At 41.2% G+C, this 13,880-nt stretch overlaps 1 protein-coding gene across 1 annotated transcript in view; it reads right to left on the bottom strand.

Annotated features, from left to right (window-relative positions):
• LRRC2 (leucine rich repeat containing 2) overlaps positions 1-13,880 on the bottom strand; it is a 531,872-nt gene that overhangs the window by 250,975 nt on the left and 267,017 nt on the right. The window contains exon 5 of the mRNA XM_040416971.1: positions 3,973-4,109. Coding sequence (XP_040272905.1) covers positions 3,973-4,109 — 137 coding nt within the window. The remainder of the gene's footprint in view (positions 1-3,972; positions 4,110-13,880) is intronic.

Raw genomic sequence — 13,880 nt, forward strand, 5'->3', positions numbered from 1 at the left:
GTTTGTTTCAGTTTTACATAATAAAGTATTTTTGACAACAAAATATTTTTTAGTGTCTCCATATTCTGAAAACCATAGTTATTTTTATTTTTTGGCCGACTGTATTATGTAGGGGCTCATTTTTTTCGGAATGAGATGACGGTTTGATTAATATTTATTTAGAATGCATATGACTTTTTGATCGCTTGGTATTACACTTTTTGTGATGTAAGGTGACAAAAAATATGTCAACTTTTTTGGTTTATTTAAGTTTTACACAATAACAGTATTTTTTGAAACAAAGAAAATCATGTTTTAGTGTCTCCATATTCTGAGAGCCATAGTTTTTTTATTTTTAGGGCAATTGTCTTAGGTAGGATCAAATTTTTTGCTTGATAAGATGACTGTTGGATTGATACAATTTTGGGGTGCGTATGACTTTTTGATCGCTTGGTATTGCACTTTTTGTGATGTAAGATGACACAAAATGCCTTTTTTGACACCGTTTTTATTTTTAAAAAATTTACGGTGTTGACCAGATGGGGTGGATCATCTGATATTTTTAAGAGAAGATTGTTACGCATGATATGTCTGTTTTTTGTTTATTTTTTCTATTTTTTACAATTTTATGTCTCTTTTTATGGGAAAGGGGCTTTTTTTTTAATTGACACTTTTTTCACTTTTATTATTGTTAATTTTTGTCCCACTATGGGACTTTAACATTACAGGGTCTGATCCCTGTTTCAATGCGGCACAATACATCTATATTGCACTGCATTGACTATCAGTGTATTACACAGTGTAATACACTGATAGTTTGCCTATGAGATCCAGCCTGGTGGCTGGGCCTTATAGGCCTCCGTACATGCTGGGCCCCATGGCCTTGGAATGGCTTGGGGCTGCCATGGCAATCATCGGGTCCCCGCCACCGCAGCGCAGGGACCTGATGGCTAAGGAGAGGGAGCGCAAACCTCTCATATGCCACGGTCAGCGCTGATGTGGCATTTGAGGGGTTAATCCACCTGCATCAGCGTTATCACCGATGCTGGTGGATGCAGCAGGGATCTGGCTGTCGGTAACAGCCGGATCCATGCAGCCGGACTGTACATGGGAGTGAGGGAAGGACCACAGGGTGCAAAGTACCGGCCATTTAGGATGAGCATTCTCATCCTGGGTCCTTAAGGTGTTAACGTAAAATGGAAGAATGTTTTATTTTTACCAAAAGGGCGGTCAAATTGCTTTGTTACCAGGATACACTGTGTATGCATCTTGCCACAGCATTCAGCCAGCAGATGACTGCCACCCACATGTTTGACCAGAATGCCCTTTTCTGCCCCCTGCCAAGTCCTGTTGTCTAAGCTACCACAAGTATCAGAAGTTGCAGCAGCCAGTTCAGTCTCAAACATGATCTAGCAGTTTTTTTATTTGTAGTGCCAGGTTGATGCAGGTTCAGTCCAAGCTTGACTTTTGGCCTTTCTCTGGCACTTACCGTGTTCCCTGACCCCATGCTATCACTGTACTGTCTTATCTACCCTCCAGTGTCACCTTAGAGAGGGTTTTCAGCATGGCAGGCGTCTTCATCACACCTAAACGGACAAATTTGTCCTCTACCAGTGTACAAAACACCACTTTTGTCAAAATGTGTTAGGCATGAATCTGTGATTCCATGAGGATTTTTACACACCTCCCGCAGATGCCAATGAATTGGTCTTCCATTGCAGAAGGTAGCTTTTTATCACACCACTCCTGCTATCTACCTGGCATCATGTTTCATACTGTCTGTCTGTTGCCACCACCACCACTGTGGCTGCTACTTTCCTGCTGCTAGGCCCCCTACTGCCACTTCTATTACTCCTACACAACTGCCACTACCACTACTTTACTACTTCAACACCACCTCACACACATCTACTGTCTTGTCTGTTTCATGCTGTGCTGCTACTGCTGCCACTTCTATTGCTGCTGCTATTACCCTACACACCTTACCCTTGCCACATCCATACCTTATTGCTGGTGCTCCCAAATAAATGGGGGATTTTTTACAGGCTTGTTCAGAACAAGCCACTGTTTCTTCTGAAACTTGTGTGCATAAACAGGGGCAGGAATTTGCCTATGTTAAGGCATAGTTTTTGGACATCTGAGAGTATATATAAACATGGGCAAGTATCTGCTCCCATTAAAGCACATATCACCAGTAAGGGACCGTTTTTTGCATTCTCTTCACTGGTTACCTGCTCACCAACACCGCAGCAGCAAACAGGTGTAATTACAGCTTCTTCGTCCCATTCTTTTTAATTAGATGGAATGTAACTGCAATTGGTCAGTATGGTGGTGAAGTGACCGCAAAAAATTTAGAAAAAAGAGAGGAAGAAAAGTGAGAAAAAAATTCCATCCTAGTAGATCTGAGTGTCATATATCAATTTTCAGACCAATCGAAGTACTTTAAATTCTGTTAGAATTAGTTCGGCCTTGAATCAATATTTTTACAGAATCGGACACACAAAAATAGGAAGAAATAAATCTGCCCCCAAAACAGGATAATTTTTGGACCATTTTTAAGTTTAAAAAGTATATACTATCTGACAGTGCAGTGTTTTTAAACAGGCTGCTTGTTACCACCTGCCTACCACTGTCACTTTGACAATACTAATGCTGTCTTGGTATTAAAGAGCTTAAAAGGGGTTGGCTTCTAGGAGACCTCGGAATGTCATGCACGACTCTTTAAAGCAATCTGAGCACTTTCGATCGAGGTCAAATTTATTTTACCCAAATCTAATCTTGACCTATTAATTTGAACTGCATCTGAAAGAAATTTCAAGAAATTTGGTTTTCTCTAATTATCTACTAAAATATTCTTTAGACATAACTGTACCGGTTAGCAGAAAGCTCAATAGATATAAATGCAGAGGGGAACATTTATCATTTGCTGTGGTTTTTGTGTCATTTTTAAGTCTGTCTTTGTATTGTGTGTCTACGCATCCTAATAATATATTTGACATGAAATGTGGTTTCCACCTATATGTGTAAAAGTACACCAGGATGTTGACTGGTGGGAAATTGCGACTTTTATGTCTCACCAGATGTAGCAAAATGTGACCAAATATCACAAAAAAGCAGCAATTGTCAGGACTTGCAACATTTTTAAGCCACAAAACTGACATATCTGATTTGATAAATGTGTCCCACAATGTATAAACTCATTCAATGGAAGCAACATGTGATAACTTATATAGTATGTATGAATAGTATGTTTATGCAGGTATCACTTAATATTTACTTAAAGCCTATCTGAGTTGTCAAAAAAAGTTTGCATAATGGCTACTTTGTGCAGTCATAACTGTGAAGGAATAACTTTGTTTGGCCTTCCCTAATGTCTTTTTCAGCCTATTAACCTCTTCAGCTGCACAGCTAGATGCATTTCACTCAGAGGCAGAGAGCGTATCTCTTTTATGAAATCTGCCAGCACTATACTGGTCTGACATCCTTTCCATTACCTTCCACTATGTTTGTTTTCAGCTCTAAAGCACACAAAACACATAAGAAGGGGGAGATCACACTTACCAAAAGGCTGGATACTCCTGTGAATTCATAAGCAGTGTAGAAGCAATTCTTTTATCAGGCTCAGGATCTCAGTTAGCTCTGACACGCCTCTACTTCCTCTTAGCCGTTTCTGATACTAAGGACGGATATTGCCTGACAACAGGCACTGGACTGCAAATTAGGTGGAAGTGAGACCCCTAGTGGCCATGATTGTGCAGCTTTTTTCAGGTAGATGCAGGCTTATTTTTAAATGAAGTGATTTAGAAATTTGCTATTTTCACCTTCCCTATTAAATGAAATGAAATTGTATGAAACTGCAATGACTCCTAAAAGCTTATAAAATAATAAAAAAGGTAAACAAAATAAGTGTTAATGTCCCTTTAATAGCTATGTGTTCTGTTATTAGCCCTTATTTCCAATATGCATTGCAACTTAAAGACACAGATATCATACCTCAAAAGGCAATTCCGTGAGTTCTAAATTTCCAGACACATCCAATTTCTCAAGGTTTTCACAATCTCCCAGCTCAGGTGGTATGTGTTTTAGATTATTGAAGCTAACACTGAGTTCTCTCAAATTTCTCAGACATCCTGTCAAACAGAACAAATATAAATCACTGGCTGCCATCAGCTGGATTAGGACAGTGATCCCTTGCTTTTAAAATGACAAAAATTGAATTGATAACTGCAACCTCAACAACATATAACACTGAAATGAACATAAAATGCTTTCTGCATAAGGGTCCCTATATGCATGAATTTGGCAGTGGTGTTTTTTACCTGTAAAAAAGTGGCAGAATAATCACGTGGTTTTTTTAAAATATTATTTTGGGACCTGCATTATTACTGTGGTTTTTTGGTGTTTTTTCAAGAATTGTTTGCACACAGTGGCCCGGGTTAGTAGTCATAAGGATGACATAAGCTTTGACAGGCTGTCTACACCTGTACCATATTTATCACAATGGGGGCAATTTATCATCAACTATGATATCCCCTGTTCTGTCTGGAGGATGCACCTAATTTAAGATGCCTTGTCACAAATTAAACACATCCTCTGGCAGTCCATGCGCCTAAACAAAAATCAACTCTAGCTACAAGATTTCAGTAATCTTTTACGACAAAAAATTGGCGTTAAAGAAGATAAATGTGGCAAGCCCGCTGTCCCTGCCACTTTCTCACCCTCACGACGATCACTTCGTGGGAAAGTGGTGAGGGCAGTGTTGGAATACCACTTGCGCCTAAATTTTGGTACAGTGACGTTTAAAAAGTCACAAACACGAGGTTTGCTAAGTTTTTTCCACCAGCAAACTGATCTGGGGGGAATGATAAATAACAGGCTCCTCTGCTCTTCACGGGCAATAGAGGGACACAGCTGTTGGGAGGAATGCAAGTTAAGTATGCTCTTCTCCCCGTCCAGCCTTATCCCTTTCTGCAGAGGCTCTGCTGAAGCAATGTGTGAAGGAAACCAAATAAAACTCAAATAGCATTAGCAAAATCTTGCATTCCTGGTGGAACACACTGACTCCAATGATTTACAATGGCGGTGCACTATATATTGATGGCACAGCAGCAGGTGAGAGATAGCAGAGCTGTCTCATCTATCCCTGTCAATTAAAGGGGAGGGGAGTGTGGACTGAGCAACAAGAGTGTAGCAGCAGCAGTGCTACAAGTACTACTGCCAGGTCACTGGTACTCAAACTCCCTAATTTGCATAAATATAAAAATCAAGATATCTCTCCAGCTGTTCAAGCTACAAAACAAAAAAATTTATCCTTTTACTCAGCATGATCAACCCTACCAGGCAATATGTAAATTATTATGTAGCAAATTTGACGTAGAAAGTCATTTTCAGACTGCTTCAGACGAGGATTCAATAATACATGCTTATCTTCGGTGTTTAACCCCTTAGTGACCACCCATACGTGTTTTTACGGCGGTCACTAAGGGGCCTTAGGCTGGCACAGTTTAAGCGCCGCGCGGCTCCCCCGTGCAGCGGGGAGCGCGGACCTGGCTCTCACATGAGAGCCGGGTCCCTGCTCTAACAGCCCGGAACGGCAGGAGTGCCGATCCGGGCTGTTTAACCCTTTACATGCCGGGCGCAATGGCGCCCGCTGCATGTAAAGTGGTGACAGAGGGAGCGGACTCCCTCTGTCTCCCATCAGCACCCCGAAAATGCGATCGCGGGGTGCTGATGTGCTGGGAAGCTTACCTTGCTTCCGATGAGGGCCCGAGCCTGTCTTCAGTTACTTCCAGCAGGCTGTGCCTCTCTGGCGCAGCCTGCTGGTCAATGTTCGAATAGCATTGCTATTGAAATGCAATGCATTATAGAGATAATGCATTACATTTTAAAAGCAATCAAAATACTGTATATCATAGTCCCCTTGTGGGACTATTAAGTAGTAAAAAAAAATAGAAAAAAAATACACATTTATTAAATAAAAAAAATTCCATAAAATAAAAAAATATGCCTTTTTTTCCATTGAAAATACGCTTTTCAATGAAAAAAATTGCAAAAAGAAAATATCCCCCATATGTTTGGTATTGCCGCGTCCGTAACGACCGGGAATACATAAATATTACATAAATTATCCCCTATGGTGAACGCCATAAAAAATAAAAAATAAAAAAAGACAGAATTTCTCATTTATTCTTAGTTTCCACCGAAAAAAAACGTAATAACAAGCGATCAAAAAGCGGCATTTACTCAAAAATCATACCCATGAAAAATACAAGTCGTCTTTCAAAAATCAAGCCCTCACACAATTCCATATAAAAAAATTAAAAAAAAGTTATGGGTCTTGTGAAGTGGCAATGCAAAATAATTTTTTGGGTTAATAAAAGGTGTTTTATTGCAAAAAAAAGTAGTAAAACGTAAACAAAATTATAAGTATTTAGTATCACTGTAATCGTACTGACCCAGAGAATAAAGATATTATGTTATTTGCACCGAAAAATGAACGCCAAAAAATGTATAATGTAAAAACGCAGTGGCAGTATTGCTATTTTTCCCCATCTCCCTCCCAGAAAGAGTTAATAAAAGTTAATCAGAAAGTTATGTGTACCCCAAAATGGCGCCATTAAAAACTACAACTTGTCCCGTAAAAAACAAGCCCTCATAAAGCTATACAGACGAAAAAATAAAAAAGTTATAGCTCTTGGAAGGAGAAAAACGCTTGGTCATAAAGGCCCAAACAGGCTTGGTCACTAAGGGGTTAAAAAAGGATGTAAATATTTATTTCTTAGTTTTATATCATAGATCTAGCATTTCATTTATTCTTCAGAACAGTGCCAACAGAGTACTGGGTCACTATACTGGTTTGGGCATTGGTTTTCACTGTGTTTGCTAATGACAATTTGCTTTGGCTGGGTATAGTCAGTTGAATTGAATGGGAATTTGCACTGCAAACATTTTGGTTATCACCATATACTGTATAGTAAAGAAAAGATATGGGATTTTTTTCTTTATAAAGCTTAAATAGGAACAAAGAAGGCTATAGTTAGAAAGATTAATGATACAACAACTCATTTTTTGTTCATGCTAGCATCATTTTCTTCTCAGTGCGAAAATTGTCTCTTGGAACTTCTCATTATACCTACCCTTAACTCTCTCACTAAATAGCAGGTTATTTTTCTTTGTAAAATATTTCCTCTGGATTAAAATGAGCCAAAATGTACTGTATTTTTTGTGCTGTAGATAGCGTGCTGTAGCTTCCCACAGTGTTAAAGGATAGAACAGCACGCAAGCTCCATCAGTGCGGCATGAGTGTAGACTGACCAAGATCACAGGAATCTGTTCAATCATATCTACTATTTCGTCTATGTACTAGTGAAATTCCTCCTTTCACAGTGCCGAGATAAATATGTCCAACTCGATTGATATTTAGCATTCATAAATCAAAAGCTTTAACTTCTTGATATGAGGATGATGATATACTTTGTAAACTGGTAACAAGTTAAGGCAGCATATTTTCCTTTCATATCTTTTATTAACCACCTCCGGACCGCCTAACGCAGGATCGCGTTCCGGAGGTGGCAGCCCTGCGCAGAGTCACGCATATATGCGTCATCTCGCGATGGCCGAGATTTCCTGTGAACGCGCGCACACAGGCGCGCGCGCTCACAGGAACGGAAGGTAAGAGAGTTGATCTCCAGCCTGCCAGCGGCGATCGTTCGCTGGCAGGCTGGAGATGTGTTTTTTTTAACCCCTAACAGGTATATTAGACGCTGTTTTGATAACAGCGTCTAATATACCTGCTACCTGGTCCTCTGGTGGTCCCCTTTGTTTGGATCGACCACCAGAGGACACAGGTAGCTCAGTAAAGTAGCACCAAGCACCACTACACTACACTACACCCCCCCCCCGTCACTTATTAACCCCTTATTAGCCCCTGATCACCCCTGATCACCCCATATAGACTCCCTGATCACCCCCCTGTCATTGATTACCCCCCTGTCATTGATCAACCCCCTGTAAAGCTCCATTCAGACGTCCGCATGATTTTTACGGATCCACTGATAGATGGATCGGATCCGCAAAATGCACACGGACGTCTGAATGAAGCCTTACAGGGGCGTGATCAATGACTGTGGTGATCACCCCATATAGACTCCCTGATCACCCCCCTGTCATTGATTACCCCCCTGTCATTGATTACCCCCCTGTAAAGCTCCATTCAGATGTCCGCATGATTTTTACGGATGCACTGATAGATGGATCGGATCCGCAAAACGCATCCGGACGTCTGAATGAAGCCTTACAGGGGCATGATCAATGACTGTGGTGATCACCCCATATAGACTCCCTGATCACCACCCTGTCATTGATTACCCCCCTGTAAAGCTCCATTCAGATGTCCGCATGATTTTTACGGATGCACTGATAGATGGATCGGATCCGCAAAACGCATCCGGACGTCTGAATGAAGCCTTACAGGGGCATGATCAATGACTGTGGTTATCACCCCATATAGACTCCCTGATCACCCCCCTGTCATTGATTACCCCCCTGTAAAGCTCCATTCAGATGTCCGCATGATTTTTACGGATGCACCGATAGATGGATCGGATCCGCAAAACGCATCCGGACGTCTGAATGAAGCCTTACAGGGGCATGATCAATGACTGTGGTGATCACCCCATATAGACTCCCTGATCACCCCCCTCTAAAGCTCCATTCAGATGTCCGCATGATTTTTACGGATGCACTGATAGATGGATCGGATCCGCAAAACGCATCCGGACGTCTGAATGAAGCCTTACAGGGGCATGATCAATGACTGTGGTGATCACCCCATATAGACTCCCTGATCACCCCCCTGTAAAGCTCCATTCAGATGTCCGCATGATTTTTACGGATGCACTGATAGATGGATCCGATCCGCAAAACGCATCCGGACGTCTGAATGAAGCCTTACAGGGGCATGATCAATGACTGTGGTGATCACCCCCCTGTCATTGATTACCCCCCTGTAAAGCTCCATTCAGATGTCCGCATGATTTTTACGGATGCACTGATAGATAGATCGGATCCGCAAAACGCATCCGGACGTCTGAATGAAGCCTTACAGGGGCATGATCAATGACTGTGGTGATCACCCCATATAGACTCCATGATCACCCCCCTGTAAAGCTCCATTCAGATGTCCGCATGATTTTTACGGATGCACTGATAGATGGATCCGATCCGCAAAACGCATCCGGACGTCTGAATGAAGCCTTACAGGGGCGTGATCAATGACTGTGGTGATCACCCCATATAGACTCCCTGATCACCCCCCTGTAAAGCTCCATTCAGATGTCCGCATGATTTTTACGGATGCACTGATAGATGGATCCGATCCGCAAAACGCATCCGGACGTCTGAATGAAGCCTTACAGGGGCATGATCAATGACTGTGGTGATCACCCCATATAGACTCCCTGATCACCCCCCTGTCATTGATCAACCCCCTTTAAAGCTCCATTCAGATGTCCGCATGATTTTTACGGATGCACTGATAGATGGATCCGATCCGCAAAACGCATCCGGACGTCTGAATGAAGCCTTACAGGGGCGTGATCAATGACTGTGGTGATCACCCCATATAGACTCCCTGATCACCCCCCTGTCATTGATCACCACCCCTGTCATTGATCACTCCCCCTGTCATTGATCACCTCCCTGTCATTGATCACCCCCCCTGTCATTGATCACCCCCCTGTAAGGCTCCATTCAGACATTTTTTTGGCCCAAGTTAGCGGAATTTTTTTTTTTTTTCTTACAAAGTCTCATATTCCACTAACTTGTGTCAAAAAATAAAATCTCACATGAACTCACCATACCCCTCACGGAAACCAAATGCGTAAAATTTTTTAGACATTTATATTCCAGACTTCTTCTCACGCTTTAGGGCCCCTAGAATGCCAGGGCAGTATAAATACCCCACATGTGACCCCATTTCGGTAAGAAGACACCCCCAGGTATTCCGTGAGGGGCATATTGAGTCCATGAAAGATTGAAATTTTTGTCCCAAGTTAGCGGAACGGGAGACTTTGTGAGAAAAAAATTAAAAATATCAATTTCCGCTAACTTGTGCCAAAAAAAAAAATTTTCTATGAACTCGCCATGCCCCTTATTGAATACCTTGGGGTGTCTTATTTCCAAAATGGGGTCACATGTGGGGTATTTATACTGCCCTGGCATTCTAGGGGCCCCAAAGCGTGAGAAGAAGTCTGGTATCCAAATGTCTAAAAATGCCCTCCTAAAAGGAATTTGGGCACCTTTGCGCATCTAGGCTGCAAAAAAGTGTCACACATCTGGTATCGCCGTACTCAGGAGAAGTTGGGGAATGTGTTTTGGGGTGTCATTTTACATATACCCATGCTGGGTGAGAGAAATATCTTGGTCAAATGCCAACTTTGTATAAAAAAATGGGAAAAGTTGTCTTTTGCCAAGATATTTCTCTCACCCAGCAAGGGTATATGTAAAATGACACCCCAAAACACATTCCCCAACTTCTCCTGAATACGGCAATACCACATGTGTGACACTTTTTTGCAGCCTAGGTGGGCAAAAGGGCCCATATTCCAAAGAGCACCTTTAGGATTTCACAGGTCATTTACCTACTTACCACACATTAGGGCCCCTGGAAAATGCCAGGGCAGTATAACTACCCCACAAGTGACCCCATTTTGGAAAGAAGACACCCCAAGGTATTCCGTGAGGGGCATGGCGAGTTCCTAGAATTTTTTTACTTTTTGTCACAAGTTAGTGGAAAATGATGATTTTTTTTTTTTTTTTTTTTCATACAAAGTCTCATATTTCACTAACTTGTGACAAAAAATAAAAACTTCCATGAACTCACTATGCCCATCAGCGAATACCTTGGGGTCTCTTCTTTCCAAAATGGGGTCACTTGTGGGGTAGTTATACTGCCCTGGCATTCTAGGGGCCCAAATGTGTGGTAAGGAGTTTGAAATCAAATTCTGTAAAAAATGACCTGTGAAATCCGAAAGGTGCTCTTTGGAATATGGGCCCCTTTGCCCACCTAGGCTGCAAAAAAGTGTCACACATCTGGTATCTCCGTACTCAGGAGAAGGTGGGGAATGTGTTTTGGGGTGTCATTTTACATATACCCATGCTGGGTGAGAGAAATATCTTGGCAAAAGACAACTTTTCCCATTTTTTTATACAAAGTTGGCATTTGACCAAGATATTTATCTCACCCAGCATGGGTATATGTAAAATGACACCCCAAAACACATTCCCCACCTTCTCCTGAGTACGGCAATACCAGATGTGTGACACTTTTTTGCAGCCTAGGTGGGCAAAGGGGCCCATATTCCAAAGAGCACCTTTCGGATTTCACAGGTCATTTTTTACAGAATTTGATTTCAAACTCCTTACCACACATTTGGGCCCCTAGAATGCCATGGCAGTATAACTACCCCACAAGTGACCCCATTTTGGAAAGAAGAGACCCCAAGGTATTCGCTGATGGGCATAGTGAGTTCATGGAAGTTTTTATTTTTTTGTCACAAGTTAGTGGAATATGAGACTTTGTATGAAAAAAAAAAAAATCATCATTTTCCACTAACTTGTGACAAAAAATAAAAAATTCTAGGAACTTGCCATGCCCCTCACGGAATACCTTGGGGTGTCTTCTTTCCAAAATGGGGTCACTTGTGGGGTAGTTATACTGCCCTGGCATTCTAGGGGCCCAAATGTGTGGTAAGGAGTTTGAAATCAAATTCTGTAAAAAATGACCTGTGAAATCCGAAAGGTGCTCTTTGGAATATGGGCCCCTTTGCCCACCTAGGCTGCAAAAAAGTGTCACACATCTGGTATTGCCGTACTCAAGAGAAGGTGGGGAATGTGTTTTGGGGTGTCATTTTACATATACCCATGCTGGGTGAGAGAAATATCTTGGCAAAAGACAACTTTTCCCATTTTTTTATACAAAGTTCGCATTTGACCAAGATATTTCTCTCACCCAGCATGGGTATATGTAAAAAGACACCCCAAAACACATTCCCCACCTTCTCCTGAGTACGAAGATACCAGATGTGTGACACTTTTTTGCAGCCTAGGTGGGCAAAGGGGCCCATATTCCAAAGAGCACCTTTCGGATTTCACAGGTCATTTTTTACAGAATTTGATTTCAAACTCCTTACCACACATTTGGGCCCCTAAAATGCCAGGGCAGTATAACTACCCCACAAGTGACCCCATTTTGGAAAGAAGAGACCCCAAGGTATTTCGTGATGGGCATAGTGAGTTCATAGAAGTTTTTATTTTTTGTCACAAGTTAGTGGAATATGAGACTTTGTAAGAAAAAAAAAAAAATAAAAAATCATCATTTTCCGCTAACTTGTGACAAAAAATAAAAAGTTCTATGAACTCACTATGCCCATCAGCGAATACCTTAGGGTGTGTACTTTCCGAAATGGGGTCATTTGTGGGGTGTTTGTACTGTCTGGCCATTGTAGAACCTCAGGAAACATGACAGCTGCTCAGAAAGTCAGAGCTGCTTCAAAAAGCGGAAATTCACATTTTTGTACCATAGTTTGTAAACGCTATAACTTTTACCCAAACCATTTTTGTTTTACCCAAACATTTTTTTTTTATCAAAGACATGTAGAACTATAAATTTAGAGCAAAATTTCTATATGGATCTCGTTTTTTTTGCAAAATTTTACAACTGAAAGTGAAAAATGTCATTTTTTTGCAAAAAAATCGTTAAATTTCGATTAATAACAAAAAAAGTAAAAATGTCAGCAGCAATGAAATACCACCAAATGAAAGCTCTATTAGTGAGAAGAAAAGGAGGTAAAATTCATTTGGGTGGTAAGTTGCATGACCGAGCAATAAACGGTGAAAGTAGTGTAGGTCAGAAGTGTAAAAAGTGGCCTGGTCTTTCAGGGTGTTTAAGCACTGGGGGCTGAAGTGGTTAAACACAAATATATTAGTACACTTACTACATTAACATACATTTTAGTATATTGATCAACTCAAGTGCTGATATCGTCAATGAAACTATCACCAATTGTTATTTTTTACTGAGCCTCAGAAGGCTATCTGCTGCCATAGCAACCAAATAGTTCATGCACTCTCCACACAGGGGAGCCATTCAGTCGCCGGAACTGATCAGATGTCGTGGTCACAGTCTCCCATATGACCACGGCATCTGAGGTGTTAAAAGTCAGTGATCGATGATCAGACTGCCACTGAGTGGTTGCTGTGCTTTATGGTGGAATCTTTAAAGATGCTATATCTGCCATACATATATGGCGAATGTTGAAAAGGGGTTAAAAAGAGAAATGACATTCATAAATACAATGCAGAAGAAGATGTCTGAAACAGGTTATGGAGAAACCAAAAGTTATGAAGGAAATGTTATTTTATCTCTAGCGAGTGAAGAATTCCCATGAAACAAAGTGAATAAAACCAATTAAATTCACACCTGCCTGGATTAAACACTGATCTATCCCAAGGTGATATACTCACAAACCAACTTAAATTGTAAAGGCAAAGTATCATTGGGAAGCTTTATGAAGACCATCAGTATTGTGTATTACGATTTAGTCCACACATGTACATAATCTAAGACTTTTTTTTTGCTATATTGCCTCCTGAAATATAGAAGGAATTGTCTTACTTGTACTGGCCCAATGTTTTATCATTTCACTGCACTTGAGAGCCAGCCAAAAAATAAGACCTAAAACAAGTTAATCACTGACTCCAGCTCTTGGGATAATCTTTGGCTTAGGGGGGTTCTTAAGGACATTTACTGAACAGGAAGCTGATTCAGTTGCCAGGTCAGCAGAAGTTCTCACAGCCAGAGTCAGGCGGTCACATGAGCACAGCCCAGATCATGGATTCAG

This window comes from Bufo bufo, chromosome 2, assembly GCF_905171765.1.
Source record: "Bufo bufo chromosome 2, aBufBuf1.1, whole genome shotgun sequence".
In the NCBI taxonomy this organism is placed as follows: domain Eukaryota; kingdom Metazoa; phylum Chordata; class Amphibia; order Anura; family Bufonidae; genus Bufo; species Bufo bufo.